The sequence below is a fragment of the Bubalus kerabau genome, chromosome 1, assembly GCF_029407905.1.
Source record: "Bubalus kerabau isolate K-KA32 ecotype Philippines breed swamp buffalo chromosome 1, PCC_UOA_SB_1v2, whole genome shotgun sequence".
NCBI classification, from domain to species: Eukaryota; Metazoa; Chordata; class Mammalia; order Artiodactyla; family Bovidae; genus Bubalus; species Bubalus kerabau.
The window spans coordinates 10,881,824-10,897,917 of NC_073624.1; the positions used below are offsets into that span (position 1 = coordinate 10,881,824).

At 50.3% G+C, this 16,094-nt stretch overlaps 1 protein-coding gene across 8 annotated transcripts in view; it reads right to left on the minus strand.

Moving 5' to 3' along the window:
- Positions 1–1,677: 1,677 nt before the first annotated feature.
- BCL2L13 (BCL2 like 13) overlaps positions 1,678–16,094 on the minus strand; it is a 51,167-nt gene continuing 36,750 nt past the window's right edge. For 3 of the 8 annotated variants that reach the window (XM_055567515.1, XM_055567521.1, XM_055567525.1), the window contains 2 exons: positions 15,260–15,403; positions 1,678–3,824 (listed from right to left, as the gene is read on the minus strand). In XM_055567515.1, the coding sequence (XP_055423490.1) occupies positions 3,108–3,824; positions 15,260–15,403 (861 nt within the window). In that variant the 3' untranslated portion in view covers positions 1,678–3,107. Of the gene's footprint in view, positions 3,825–15,259; positions 15,404–15,890; positions 16,007–16,094 lie in introns of those variants that run through there. The other 5 variants (XM_055567534.1, XR_008710190.1, XR_008710197.1 and 2 more) reach the window with 5 other exon arrangements.

Sequence of the window (16,094 nt, forward strand, 5' to 3'; positions counted from 1 at the left end):
GGAAATGGCAACCCATTCCAGTACTCTTGCCTGGAGAATCTACAGTCCATGGGGTTGCAAAGAGTCGGACACGACTGAGCGACTTGACTTCACTTCACTTTCTAGACCAAGTGAGAGATACTGTCCGTCACGAAGCAAGATGCGTGGTGTGGCTCTTCTCCCCGCAGCAGTCTCTCGTGTGGACATCCCGACCCCAAGTGTGTCCCAGCCGCCTGACTCAGCCTGTCCGAGCAGCTGGTGCCTCTTAGGTCAGGATCCTTGTGGACAGACGACGACGTGCATGATTACTTGAATTAAGCGATGGTTACAGAAAACAGAAGATGCTCAGTCACTGAAGTCTGGAGGCGGGCTTGCTGTGCACATGGGCTCCTGAGGACTCCCAGCGCACACAGCTAAGCTGCCTCGGGTCACAGCCCAGGAGTCACTTTCATTCTCGGCAATTTCACCAGCTGTGCCCGCTGGGTCTCGGGCTGCTGTCAGACAAGGCTGGTGGTCTGGAGGGAGCCCTGAGTTACCATGTGCACAGAGTCTTCAGTCCTCACTGCACTTCACCTCCAGTGCATTTTCCCGACACTGCTTCCAGCAGAGCATGCTCTTCCCAGAGCCGAGCTCTGCGCCTCCCCTGACGACAGGCACAGACGCAGGTGAGGGGAGAGCAGAGGGGCCTTGGGCAGGAAAAGGGGCCACGTGTCACCTCAGCACTGAGGAAGGGTAAGGGGCGGAATCCAGAACACGCCAACCTCCGTCAAGGAGGCACAAAGAAGCACTTTTAGTCTGAGGAAATGGACAACTAAGACATCAGGAGAAACAGGAGGCCCAGGAAAACAGTGAGCTGCTGCCTGTCCCTTTGGAGCTGGCCAAGGACCCAGCCCCTCCAGACTCAGTGGGCGGGCGGCGGCAGCACGCGCTCTGACCGTGGGTCACACTTCAGCCGCGCGGTCTCCCGCGAGCGTGTGCCCCGTGCACTGGAAGGCCCCACAGGACACACAGTGCCGCATCTGACACCAGACACAGGCGGCGGTGCTGACGTCCTGGAGGCACCCTGGGACCAGCCGGGCTTTTGCGGGCCCAGACTGCTATCATTTACCACAGAGAACATAAATCAGCATTCTTTAATTCTGGTGTTTTCCTAAAGAAACCTTGAGTGGCTTTCGCCAAGTGATCAGAAGTCATGACATTCAACAGCACATTAAGAGTGCTGGAGACCCACCAACCAGAACCAGCAAGGGCTTGGCACAGAGAAATCCCCGCTCAAAGGCAAAGCCGCCTGGGTCACCACTGAGCACTGCACCCAGCCCCGCCTCACTCCTCCTGCCGTGGAGGACGTGGACCCCAGACCCCAGCCTCCGCCCGCTGCTCACAAGCAACCCGGCTCCCATCGGAGCTTCAGCACCTTCAGCCAGTGGGTTTGAGGATCCAGAGTTTAAAAATGTAAATGCTGGAAGGAAAGCGTTATAAAAGGGAAAAGGATGATGCCGATGCAGCAGACCACACGCGAGGAGGAAGACAAGCTCCACGACACGAACCCCACCTGCTCTCCTCCAGCTCCTCAGTCCAGGTGCAGAGCTCAACACCTCCCTCCCCAGGAGTCACAGGGCACACCTGGGGCAGTGCACACACACACACACACGGACACACACATGCTCCAGGCCCTTCTGGCCAACTTGTAAACAGTACTGCTTTAGGAAGATTTAATTTCAAAAAATAAAAATAATAAAGCGCATTTAAAACATCAAGTTTTGGTGATGATGATAGGTAATGTAATTTTATTACAAATTTCAGGATCTAAAAAGTAACCTGTTACATTGACTAAGGTAACTCTGAGATGACCCGTCTCAGGCACGGTCCTGTTAGTGACTCAACCTCGGGAGAAGAGACGCAGTCCCCCCGCCCCCCGCCATGTGGGGCACAGGCCGTGCACGGGGCTACGCCTTATCCCCGGCACATGCCGACCACAACCACCGTGGCTGTCGCTCTGGCATCTGGGCTGTGATGAGCTCTGTGTGAGCCTCCTGCTGGACTCTGAAAGACAAGCAGGAGCCTCAAGGGTGGCCTCTCTCCTGCTTTTTAACTTCAATGGTATTTAGGAGACTGTGCTGAAGAAGAGTACGTCCCCTGGGCTGAAGCCCAGTATGGGAGCTCTTACTACAAGCAGGTGACAAAGAGGGGCCATGTGACCAGTGAGAAGTCTGCGGCCAGAACCCAGGAGAACCCAGGCTACAGACAGTGACCACTGGAGAGACACCCCACCAGGTGGCCACCATCAGAAGGGCTGCAAGCCACCTCAGGGGGTCAGCCAAGCTACCCTCCTGCTTCTGTACAAGAGACAGCTTGCCCACAGTCATGGTCAGGGCCTGGGTCTTGTCTTATATTTACTTTTTAAAAGACTACAGGCAGCATCTTTATGAGGGGAGCCGAGGGAAGCATTGGGCAAGACCTCTCCACGGGCCAGCAGGGACCCGGGCGCGGAGGGCAGGGCAGTACCTGAGAGGCGGTGGAGACCGCAGAGCACTTGGGCTGCGGAACCGACGGGAAGAACAGAGGAGCCCGGAGGAGGGGTCGTAAAGCGCACGCTCTGGGCAGAGGGGAGGCTCCAGGCCGGAGTGCATCAGCAGCTGAGGGGCCCACAGCCAAGCCCTCCTGCCTGGACCCCCAGGTGCCCACGAGAACCCTCTGCCTCTGAGGCTCTCATGGGATGCATTACCCCGGGGACGTTTGGCAACATCAGGGGGTGCTGTCACCAAAGGGGAAGGTGCTACGGGGGCTGATGGGGGAGGCTACGCACCCTCGGGGGCACAGGTGCTCACAGCCGGGGTTGCCCAGATGCCACAGACAAGACTGAGGAAGCACTTGACACCCTAGACCCTGAATCTCAGAGGAACCCAGGCCAGGGACCGCCCAGCAGACCGCGTGCGCAGCCTCTACCTCAAGCCCCGGCAGGTGGGCCACCCCTGCCCTGCTGACCCAGCTCCTCACCCCAGAGCGTCCTGCGGATGTCCAACCAGCTGCTGCCCATTTGGATTCAGTCGAGACAACTAAAACCCTCCTTCTTTCTCCTGGGCCCCGAGTCCTGGCAGCAGGTCACGGTGGACCCCGAGGAGGAAAACCTATTTCTTCCGCAGAGCCAGTGCCAACCCAACCGCCACTGCTAGGATGGCCATGGCAGCCGCCCCTCCCAAGAGCAGGAGGGACCTGCCCTCGGGCAGCGGGCCAGCCTTCTCGAGGTCGCCTGGGCGGGGCCCTACCCTGAGTGCCCCCTGCCCTCTGGTGGCCTCTTCCCGGCTCGGCGGGGCTGCAGGGGGCTCCGCTGGGGACTTGGGTGGCAGGACCCCCTCCCGCTCCGGTTCAAAAGCTTCTGCTGGGGCTGCCTCTGCCTCCTCTTCACCGAGCTCCACAAACAGGGACGTCGTGGGACTGGCCCTGGGGACAGCCGCCATCAGAGCAGGGGCCGGCGCGGCCGCCTCCCCCACGCCCTCGGGGATCTCCTCCCGCTCCACGTGCACGATGTCGGAGTTGGAGGAGTTGTTCTCGCTCTTCTCTGCGGCCCCGTTGCTATCCAAGCTCTTGACCTCCTCGGGGTCCACTGTGACCTGCTGCCAGGACTCGGGGCCCAGGGAAACCGGCAGGCTCTCCGTGTGCCAGCTCTGGCTGGCGGACAGTGACACGGGCAAGCTCTCGGCCTGCCAGGAGGCCGTGGCTGTGGAGGGCGACTCCGGGGGACTGACGTGTGTGGAGCCGTCGCTGGGCAGAATGTAGATGTCGTTGCTGTCCTCCGCGGCACCCGTGGGGCACTCCTCCTCTGACTCCAGGTTAAAGACGGTGCCCTAGAAGAGGAGCACGCGGTCAGCACAAGGGCACTAAAGCAACCTCCGCGAATACACATCGGGAAAACTCCCTCCTAAGCTGAGCCTGAGGAACAAACACATCATTTAAAATTATGGCGTTTCTGGACTGAACACACTCGCCTGCAGACCAACGCAGAGGAGGAGTTTCCAACAAGATGGTTCTCTAAGCACGTCCTCAACGCTGCATCAGCAGAAAACTGATGCATATCCCATTCGACTTCAAACACATTTAACACAGTAAATAACACGGCCTGGCAGAGGAAGAAGCACAGGCAGGCAGCTGGTGCTCCAGGCTCACCACTGGCTCAGCAGACCAGGAGAATGTGTTCTGGCAGCGGCTAGGGAGGCAAGGGTGAGTGGGAGCCTGGCCCAAGAGAGGCCCAGAAACACGGAGCAGGGGACTGAACAAGCCTGGAGTGACCAGGGAGGGGCTGGCAGTGGACAGAGGGCTCAGAGCTACGGCCTGAACTCCGCTGCACGGGAGCACTTGGTCACAGATGGAGCCGCCCCAATGGGCGGCACAGGCTCCCGCTCTTCCACTGGTAGGAGCCACAGAGAGGCAGCGTGGCCGTGGCCACGAGCTCTGGTCACAGGGAAGAACGGACTCAATTTTGGTGCTTAACAAATTGACCGTCTAGACATGAAGACGAGTCACGCGTTTCACATGATGCCGGCAGCCCTGAGGCAGGGGACACATGGGGACCAGGGGCTCGTGTTGGAGACGGACGGGAGGTCTTGCCGAGCCTGGACGACACCACAGATGGTGACGAGGCTGCAGAGCGTATGTGAGCACACGAGGCTGCAGAGCGTATGCGAGCACACGAGGCTGCAGAGCGTATGCGAGCACACTGGCCCCACTCTGTCAAGGAGAATAGTTCTGTTCTCCAGCCAAGACCAGACCCTTTCCGGTCAGATGTGGCTGACTCCCTGCGTCCCTGTCCTTCGAGTTGCTGCTGATGCTCTGCGCACCACTGGTTCTGCAGTCACAGAAGGCGCGGCTCCAGTGGGCTTGGAGCAGCCTCACGACGACCGTTCAAGCGGACTCCAGAGGCCCTGAGAGTCAGCGTGCTCCCCAAAGGGTACTCCCAGCAAGGGCTGAAAAGAGACCCTCTCACAGCAAAAAAAGTGGAAAAAGTGAAAGTTGCACAGTCGTGTCCAACTCTTTGCGACCCCATGGACTGTAGTCTGCCAGGCTTCTCTGCCCACGGGATTCTCCAGGCAAGAATACTGGAGTGGGTTGCTATTTCCTTCTCCAGGGGATCAAACCCAGGTCTCTTGCATTGCAGGCAGATTCTTTACCAACTGAGCTACTAGGGAAGCCCAAGAGTTGGTTTAAAAAGCAAAAGCAAAAGAACCATAACAAAAAAGGTAAAACTTTCAATCCTCAGAAAGGAGACTTTTGCTAATTTTTGTTTTTGGCCACTGGGCATGTGGGATCTTAGCTCCCCGATCAGGGGTTGAACTGCACCCGCTGAAGTGGAAGCGTGGAGCCCTGACCTCTGGACCACCAGGAAAGCCATCCTGTGATGGTACTATTTTATTAAAGGCTCGAAGCCCAAACAAGTGAAACAGGAATTTCAGAAGTTCCATTATGATGAAATGAAGGAAAAGTTAAACTAAGACCGCATTTAGTACAAAGTTACTTTTCTCTTCATTTTTAACAACTCAAAGCTGAGAGTTAAGAACCTTCTGCGTATCTAGTAGACGTCTTCACCACACAGCACTATCAGCAGGGCTGTCAAGACAACAGCTCGGCAAGAGCCAGGGGCTCAACACCAGTCAGGCTCAGCCGCTTTTTCCCTGCTGTCGCGGACTCCTTACAATTTATTTCTGTATGTGGGTCATGACATTTTAATGATGATTTACCCAAATTTTTGTGCTTTATGTAAGAAATTTTAAACAAAGAATAGATGATCACTGAAACTTTTGCTTCTGGTCAGCTAAAGCAAGAATCTCAATTGGAGGCCTCTCCGGCGACAGTCACGGTCACTACTGGAGGGCAGGCTGTCTCAGAGAGAAGGCGCCAGAGAAGCAGGGGGAGGTCTTCACCTACACGCAGCACAGCAACAACTTCAATCACTTTCAGCACAAAACACTTGTATCACTGCAAACAGCTGTATCTTTAGTCCCACTGACACAAAAACACAAAGGAATAAATTCAAGGGCTCAAAAATATAAAATTAATTGGGACCAACGAGAGTTTAACAGAGAACTGTGCTCTGTTTAAACAGATGGCGCCCAAGAAGGAGGAACTCGCCCAAGGTCCCTCAGCTGCGGTGAGAATCGGGCATCCATGTCCTTCTGAAGACCGGACTTAATTCATTTTGCCGTCAAAATAAGGAAACCGAAGCACCCGAGGAGGGTGCACACCTGGCCTGAAGCCCACGGCCGGGGCTGGCTCTGACCAGGTGGCTCGCCTTGGGGCCCGAGCCCCCGCTTCCCACATTGGTGCTTTTCCTGAGTTTATGGCGAGAAGTAACCAGAAAACGCTGTTCTTGGTGTTTCCGTCTAGCAAATACAGAAGTTATGTTCAGGAAATTCTTCAAGTAAAAAGGAAGGTAGAGAAGAAACTGAAATATCTGAAGGGACTACAGCAGAATAGGTGGGTACAATGAAAGCGGACTGGAATCGTCCAGAGAAGCACCTCGAGGCTGCAGCAGCGTGCGACCACGTCTGCACCACCGCACTTGCTTCCCTTCTGCTTCCATCCACACAAGGCACAAACTGCCGTGCCACCGCAGGCACCGCTTCACACGCAGGGTCACAGCTGCCGAGGGACTGATGCCCCGAGGATGCGGGGCCGGCTCTCAAGACCACACTCCCCGGGGAGCTCATTCAGGGACTCACCCCTCCTGTCACCCCAACCCTTATCACCAAGAAGATAACACAGACGCCTGCTCCTCTACACTCGGTCAGACAGGGTACTAGCAATCAAAAGGCTCTGAGATCACTATTAATCTAAAATTAGAAAACAGAGGGACTTCTTGCAGTCCAGTGGTTAAGACGCCACACTCCTGAGGCAGGGGGCCCAGGTTCAGTCCCTGACTGGAACTAAGACCCTGCATGATGCAGCCAAAATAATAAAATAAAAAATAAAACTACAAAAACAGAAAAAGAAAACAGAGTGTGAGAGAGAGATTTATATTAAGGTAACTTTCCACCTTAATATGATGACTAAGACCCACAAAGGACACATTTAAACACAGTGCAGTAAACACCCACACTCACACATAAAACGAGCAGATCTCATGAAACACTGAGCCCTTAATACACTAAAATTATTTCAGCTGCACAACCCCCTGAACTGACTTTAGATCACAAACTGTACGTCACCTCCCACAGTGTGAAAACTCAAACAGATTCCGACCTAAAAGTTCCCAAGTCTTCTGATGTCCTTGATTCAAACAAAACCTTTTTGAGGTTTGCAGTTCTTAAAATAGAAATGAGAAGCTTCAAATCAAAGAAAAAAAGACAAAAATTAATTTTATTCAAGCTATTTATTATTATTATAGATTACAAATCCCCCCATGATCTACTCTTTCACAGTGAGGTTTGATTCAGCACACATCGTATGACACCAAGGAGAAGCCTGCCCCACAGTGACCCTCGCAGGCGCAGGAGCTGGGGCGGGCAGTCCTGCTCACAGCTGGCTGTGCCCTGAACACTGCCCAGCAAAGTGAGAACCAACACTTGAAGGAAACTTCTATCAGACTTGGGAAGAAGAAGAAAACACACACACGAGAGATGCGTCTGAAAACCTGATACTTATAAAAAACGTCACGTGTTCAGAGAATACTCTCATACCATCTGCTCCTCCATATTGTAACAGATGAAACTGAGGCTCAGTGACATTAAATGAATTCCCCCCAAACTCAGGGCTAATGACTGGCAGAGCTGGGTCCACCAACAAACTGTGATTCCAACCTCCCCTCCCAGAAGCATGCGCGCACACACACACATGCCCCCACCCTACTGTCCCAGTACAGACCAGCAGTCACTTTCCACGTCTCTCTAGAAAGCTGCTGCCGGTCCATAAGATGTGTGCTCCTGACTGTACCCCAACTGAGCCCGCCTTCCCAGCCTCTGAATACTGGGACACTCCCCACAGCACAGAACGTGCGGCCCAGCCCTTCCCATCTGCCTCCTCAGCCAGACCTGAGCTCACGGGAGGCCTGCTTCGCTCAGCACCCAGAAAACCTACCCTGTAACTGAGGAACTAGTGGGGGCTCAGTGAGAACAAAACAGAAAACCTTCCCAGGGCTCAGACGTCTCCACTCTGCCCTGCAGTGGGTTAAAAAGCTCAACCACCAGAAACCTCAAGGGCTGTGCGAGAAGAGGAGATGGCACAGGGCCAAGGGCTGCCCTGGGCTGGAGGGGGCCGGGCGGGCGGGGGTGGGGGCGGGCACGGCCAGAGGGAAGCCCCACAGTTCTGGGAGTCACCCCAGACCCCTGCTCCGGGTGGGCGAGGGCACAGGAGCCCCTCTGAAGCAGCCGAGCACCCCGCTCTCCCTGACAAGCTCTGCCGGCAGGGGAAACCAGTTAACCACCGCCTGACCCCAGAGGAGGGAAATGCCCAGCACTGCCCCACCCTGGCCAAGCACTGCCCCACCCTGGCCATCCGTGCCGTCTAGGGAGGAGGGAGAAAGAGAAGCTCCTGTCAAGTTCAGGGCCGGGGGAGCCCACAGGCTCGCTCACCTGCAAAGACCTATTCACAGGCCTGCAAACTCATCTCCTGATGCCTCACCACGTCACCCAGACCTCCGGACGCAGTTCCTTCTATCCGGGACAGCAAGCCTGGCTATCCAGAAAAAAGGACAAGGCACAGCAAAAAGAGAACATACACACACGCCAGAGCCAGACATGGCAGGGATGCAGGAGTCAGGCTCTTTCTGGGGACTTCCCTTGTGATCCAGTGCTTAAGACTCTATGCTTCCAAAGCAAGGGGCAAGGGTTTGATCCCCAGTCAGGAAACTAAGACCCACCTGCCTCATGGCACAGTCAAAACTTAAAAAAAAAAAAAAAAAAAAACACATCTGTTTTACAAAAATGAACCTAGGCACCTATTCACTCAAAACAGGTCACAGGGAATCCCCGGTGGCCCAGTGGGTAGGGCTCTGCGTTTTCACGGCTGAGCGCCTAGGTTCGATCCCGGCGTCAGAACTAAGATCCCACAAGCCATGTGGTGCGTGGGAGCAGGGGCGGATCGTACATCTCAATGTAAAATGCAAAACTCTGAGGAAATGCCACAGGAGAGAAGCTAAAAGATCGTGGGCCTGGTGATGACGGTTTAGAAAGAAGGCACAATCAATGAGAGAGGTGAATGAAAAGCTAGACTACTGAAGAGATAATTCTGAGAGAATGAGAAGAAAAGGCACAGACTGGGAGAAAATACTTGCAAAAGACACATCCAATAAGGGACTGTTACCCAAAATAACACAAAAGAACTCTTAAAATTCAACATTAAGAAAATAAACAACCAATTTAAAAAATGAGCCTGGGACTTTCCTGGTGGTCCAGTGTTTAAGACTCCGCTTCCAATGCAGGGGATGTGGGTTCAATCACTGGTCAGGGAACAAAGGTCCCACATGCCACTTGGCAAGTATTCAGTGCTAACAAGGAAAGGAGGAAACTCAAATGCATATTACTAAGTGAAAAAAACCAATCTGAAAAGGCTACATACTTTATGTCTCCCAACAGTATGGTCTTCTAGAAAAGCAACACTATGGGACAATTAAAAGGTCAATGGTTGCCAGAGTTCAGAGAGAGGGAGGGACAAACAGGGGAAGCCCAGAGGATTTCTAGAGCAATGAAACCTGCACTCATCAGACACATGTCACTATAAACCCATCCCAACCCATACAATGCATAGCTAGCATCGCCAAGAGGTCTGGACCCTAATGTAAACTGCAGACTCTGGGGGATGCTGCGTGCCTCTCAACAAGTGTAATGGAGGCTCCGTCTGGCCGGGACTGCCAGCGGGGGGCTCTCCTGTGTGGAGGCAGGGAGTTAATGTGAAATCTCTGCAACTTCTGGTAAACATTTCCATAAACCTAAAACTGTTCTGCTGCTGCTGCTAAGTTGCTTCAGTCATATCAGACTCTGTTCTAAAACCTCTCAATTCAGTACAATGGCAAATCATCTCAAACACAGTACAATGGGGGGAAAAAAAACACTTGAAGACAAAATATTCATAAAACAAGAACTAGGACAAGCAAAGGAGAAGGCAATGGCAACCCTCTCCAGTACTCTTGCCTGGAAAATCCCATGGACGGAGGAGCCTGGTAGGCTGCAGTCCATGGGGTCGTGAAGAGTCAGACACGAATGAGCGACTTCACTTTCCCTTTTCACTTTCATGCATTGGAGAAGGAAACGGCAACCCACTCCAGTGTTCTTGCCTGGAGAATCCCAGGGACGGTGGAGCCTGGTGGGTTGCCATCTATGGGGTCGCAGAGTCAGACACGACTGAAGCGACTTAGCAGCAGCAGCAGACAAGCAAAACTCCGTGCAGACCTCCAAAGACGTTTATCCCAGCCATTTCTTTCTATGATTCAGACGACAAAGAATCACTTTTCTTTCTTCAAATCTCTAAGGCCAACGCCTGCCTTACAACTCACTACACAGGGTCACCCCACCGACTACACTACACAGGGCCACCCCACCGACTACAGCTCAGTACACAGGGCCACCCCACTCACCCCAAGTCACTGCCTCCTTCACTGCCTCTCCTGCAGGTTTGAGAAGCCAGCTCCACTTCAGGAGCTCACGTTCAAGCGGCTGAAGACAGACACAGCCGGGGAAGTCATATGACAGACCTTACGTAACAGACATGCACCGCCACGTGCCCAGCGACCCTCCTCCAGGACAGTGTTGTTAGGGCCTGTCGGTGCACGTTCCACACCAACTGCCTGGAAGGAGATGCATGCTGACACTTTCTGTCAGAGAATGCATTTTCCCCAATTGGCCAGAAAAGCATGCTCTTGGTTTTAAATACAAAAACACAGGGTGCTCAAACATAGCAGTGTGAAATACAGATTAGGCACTCACATTTATAAAGGAGACATTTTAAATATTAACACACTAGTCACTCATACATACTGCTCTATTTTAAGCGTACAGATTTTAGTTGAATAAAATACTTTATAACAAATTATAATTACCACCAAAGCTTGAGGCACTCCATCATAAAGAAACAGAACACTGAGAAGGGAATAAACAATGCCCCCTCTACGCTCCTCCTCCTCCATCACAGCACCATCCAGGCTAGGAAGGTCCCTGGGGGAGCCACCCACGGGCAGCAGCAACAACAGCAGGAGGGCACTGGGAACCTGAGGCTGGAGCAGGGCGTCCTGCCTCTGTCCACGACAGTCACGGCGAGGGCAGGCACGCGGGGAGGGCTCTGCTGGAGGCAGTGGCAAGAGAAGAGGCTGCCACTGTGACAGCCCGCCCTCAAGGAGACAGCAGCAACGGTGTCTGCCGTGAAAACCTCACCAGCAGAGCCCCCGCTCCCACAAGAGGAGGCCATACAAGGAGGGAGGGAAGGCGATGCTCTCAAGACACGTGCGGACAGTGTCTGACCCATCACCCCCCCACCCAAGGAGCTCCATCCAAGGCGCCTGAACACTCACATCTTTACAAAGGAGGGAGAGGGAGCCGTGAAAAAAGGGGGCACCATCTCTGCAGAATCTCTCAAGGTGTCTCCCCTCTTCCCTCCTGGTGTCTGCTTCAGGGCTGGGCATCTACACTGGGGATGTTCCTACAGCACCCGCCCACGGCAGGAAAGCTCCTGGTAAAGAGAGGAGGGTCTTGTCACAAAAGTCTCTTTGAACCCAAGACCACTGTCAGCATGACCTGACCGACCTGACCCACCATCTACTTTGACGGTCCAAGTTCCAGTAAGCTCAAATCCAGTATTTCATTCAAACTCCGAGAAGCATTTTACTAACCTCATTCCCTTTTCAGCCTGTTAGACACTTTGAATGCTAAAAGGTTATCTGATGATATTAAGGAATTATTTTTAATTTTTTTGTGATGCAATAATGGTATTGTAACGTAAAATTTTAAATTAACCTTATCTTCAGAGATACACAGTGAAATCTTTGCAGAGAAAATTATAGGATGTCTGGAGTTCGCTTCAAAATAATATTAAGATGGGAAGTGATTAGGCCAAGACTGAAGCATGACTGGCAGTAAGTCAATGGTTGTTAGGACTAAGGGATGGGGCTCATTACATGCACTTCTCTGTTTCACATATACTCAGAATTCTGCAAAAGACAACTTTTTATAAAAGTAAGTAGTGTAAGGGATCCTCTATGACCCACCTCCCAGAATATTGGCAATAAAAGCAAAAATAAACAAATGGGACCTAATTAAACTTAAAAGCTTCTGCACAACAAAGGAAACTATAAGCAAGGTGAAAAGACAGCCTTCAGAATGGAAGAAAATAATAGCAAATGAAGCAACTGACAAACAACTAATCTCAAAAATATACAAGCAACTCCTACACCTCAATTCTAGAAAAATAAATGACCCAATCAAAAAATGGGCCAAAGAACTATATAGACATTTCTCCAAAGAAGACATACAGATGGCTAACAAACACATGAAAAGATGCTCAACATCACTCATTATCAGAGAAATGCAAATTAAAACCACTAGGAGGTACCATTTCACACCAGTCAGAATGGCTGCGATCCAAAAGTCTACAAGCAATAAATGCTGGAGAGGGTGTGGAGAAAAGGGAACCCTATTACACTGTTGGTGGGAATGCAAACTAGTACAGCCACTATGGAGAACAGGGTGGAGATTCCTTAAAAAACTAGAAATAGAACTGCCTTATGATCCAGCAATCCCACTGCTGGGCATACACATTGAGGAAACCAGAAGGGAAAGGGACACGTGTACCCCAATGTTCATCGCAGCACTGTTTATAATAGCCAGGACATGGAAGCAACCTAGATGTCCATCAGCAGATGAATGGATAAGAAAGCTGTGGTACATATACACAATGGAGTATTACTCAGCCATTAAAAAGAATACATTTGAATCAGTTCTAATGAGGTGGATGAAACTGGAGCCTCTTATACAGAGTGAAGTAAGCCAGAAAAAAAAACACCAATACAGTATACTAACGCATATATATGGAATTTAGAAAGATGGTAACAATAACCCTGTATATGAGACAGCAAAAGAGACACTGATGTATAGAACAGTCTTATGGACTCTGTGGGAGAGGGAGAGGGTGGGAAGATTTGGGAGAATGGCATTGAAACATGTAGAATATCATGTATGAAACGAGTCACCAGTCCAGGTTTGATGCACGATACTGGATGCTTGGGGCTAGTGCACTGGGATGACCCAGAGGGATGGTATGGGGAGGGAGGAGGGTTCAGGATGGGGAACACATGTATACCTGTGGTGGATTCATTACGGTATTTGGCAAAACCAATACAATATTGTAAAGTTTAAAAAAAAAAAAAAAATAGTAGTGTAAGGGACTTCCCTGGTGGTCCAGGGGTTAAGAATCCACCTTGCAATGCAGGGAATGTGGATTTGATCCCTGGTGGGGGAACTAAGATCCCACATGCCATGGAGCAAGTAAGCCCGTGCATGGCAACTAGAGTCCGTGCACCTACATGAATGATCCCACATGACTAAACAAGGACCCAGCAGCTCAGATCTGAGTCAGCCAGAGACCCACGGGAGTGACCAGAGACTGACAAGAAAAAGAGACCTTCCCCCAGAGAAAACACCAGGTGGTTGTGAAGAAATGTCATGGGAAGCAAGGCACAGATAATCCGAATCTCATACAAACTGTTTCAGAGTACAGGAGGAAAAACGGAGACGTTCTTCCCAACTGCAAATTCTTTTATGAAGGCTTAAAACTGAAACACAACAAGGAGTTACAGACAAGCCTCACTCATGGAGGCTGATATAACTAAATGGTGACATGTTAAAGGCACTCACATTAATATCAGGGAAAGGACGAGGATGGATTAACATGTGCTGGAGGTCCTGATTAGTACAGTGCCTTTTTTAAAAAAAAAGACAGACTCAAAGGAAAAAAAAAACCTGACATTATTCACACATGGTGCGGTTTTCTATGTAGGAAACCCAAAGGAACCAGAGATAGTCAGACTCATAAGATAGCTGAGCACATGTGCTGGACAGAAAATCAATATGGAAAAATCAATTTGACAAAGGAGCCGTAGTTATGTAAGATGCTAACATGTGGGAAACTGGGGGAAGGGGATGTGGGATTGCTTTACCTTTGTAACTTGTAAATTTACAATTATTCCTAAACAATCTTATTTTAATAAATAATTATTAAAATTAATAAGTCTGACAATAGTAAGTGTTACGGAAGAGACAGAACAACAAAAATTCTCCCATTAAAAAAATTTTCACAACCTGCTGACAGAGAACAAGTTGGAAAATACTGTTGAAACAGCTGGGCATTGTCTTGCAACTCAGAACATGTCTACACTCCTGGAACCAGAAATTCCTTCCCAGGCGTATGGCCAGAGGCACTCCTGCACACGTGCCCGACAGTGTTCCAAACAGCAATGCTTCCAACAGCAGAAAGGTGGACCTGTCCAGTGGCAAGACTGCCGTTAAATAAACTACCAATAAACTGACATATTTAAAAAACCAAACGCCCACCAACACGTGGACTCAGGTTACGCATTCGCAGAGGGAATCCATAGAGGGTGAAAACTGGTGTGGAGAGGGGAGAATCGTGGCCACGTCAAAGGCCTTGGCCTCGGCACACAGACACACTTGGATGTGCACTTTGAAAATCTCTCGTGGGGAGGAGGGAGATAATAAGAATAAACATGTCTAAAAAGGATCCTCAGGAAGGAAGGAGATAATGAAAAAAAGCTGAGAAACAATGACCTAGATGAATCTCAAGAATATAACAGTGAATGAAAAAAGCAAGTTACAGAGGAATACATATGACACTATTTACATAAAGCCCAAACAAACAAGATAATACACTCTCTGGGAATACGTGCATATTGAAGCTACAATTCAGAACAGGGGCTGTCCCCGCATGTGGAAATCCAGGGGCAAAGAGGAGAGCCCGAGTGCTGGCTATGCTCTTCCCTTCCACAGGACGGTAAACACACAGTTGCTCATTTACTATTCCTCACCCCTCGGTTATCTCTGTGCTAGTATAAAATGTTTCATAAACACTTTTTAAAAATACCACATATGCACTCAGAAGTATTGCAAAATCTTAGTAGATTAAACTGCATGAATAGCCTTTCCATTGATCACCATTCAATCACAATATTAATACTGAATGATAATACCAATGAATTTAACCTAGGCTGTTAAAAACAACCATGAAAGACTTAATTTTTTTTTCTTAAAGAAAAAATTTAGGACAACCACAACAACTTGCAGGCACGTACCCAGCCACCCTGCTGGATGATGTACTCAGCCGCGTGGTCCTCCAGGAACGTCACTCCGAACTGCAGCAGCGCGCCCAGCGGCTCCTGGCCGCGTTTCGTCAGCTCCAGAAGCATTTGTCGTAGCAAAATCAGAGGCACCAAAATCTTCAACACAAAGATGAGGGAGTAAAACACAAACCGAAATTCGTACAGGTCATTCTACATGTTCAACTACTAGAAAACACATTTCGGTGCATCACTATGGAATTCCCTTTTTATTATAATAAACAGTGACCTCAATGTGAATTTTGGAGAAAACCGCATGTACGTTTTATGCCACGGGTGGTAGAAATGTCATCATATGAAAACAACCAGGCCTCCGTGTGTGCGCACACACATGTGTATGTGTAATTACATATGTACAGGAAATTCACTGAGGCATTAAAACAGCTAAAGACTGGAAATGACCCAACAGGCACTGTCAAATTTTGGTCATCCAGAAAAATATCAAGAAGCTGTTAAAACGAATTAGACTGTGCACTGCCCAACTGCCAAGATTTATTTTCAGTGAAAAAAGATAAAGCAGGGTGTGTACAATGATGGCACCATTTGCGTGAACACTGTAGAACCCTCCAGTATTTTTGGAAAATACCTAAGAAACTGGCGACAGTGGCAGCCTAGGAAGAGCGCAGGGGTGACACGGTGCGAACACACTTTCAAGTGTGCGTCTTTTGCACTTGGTGCACGCTGTCCTTGTCCTTTTATTACCTAATTGAACACAACACTTTCAAAGTCATGAACCATCTTATACAAGTCATCAAAAACCAGAGTTGTTAGTTGTTAGTATCACTCCTAA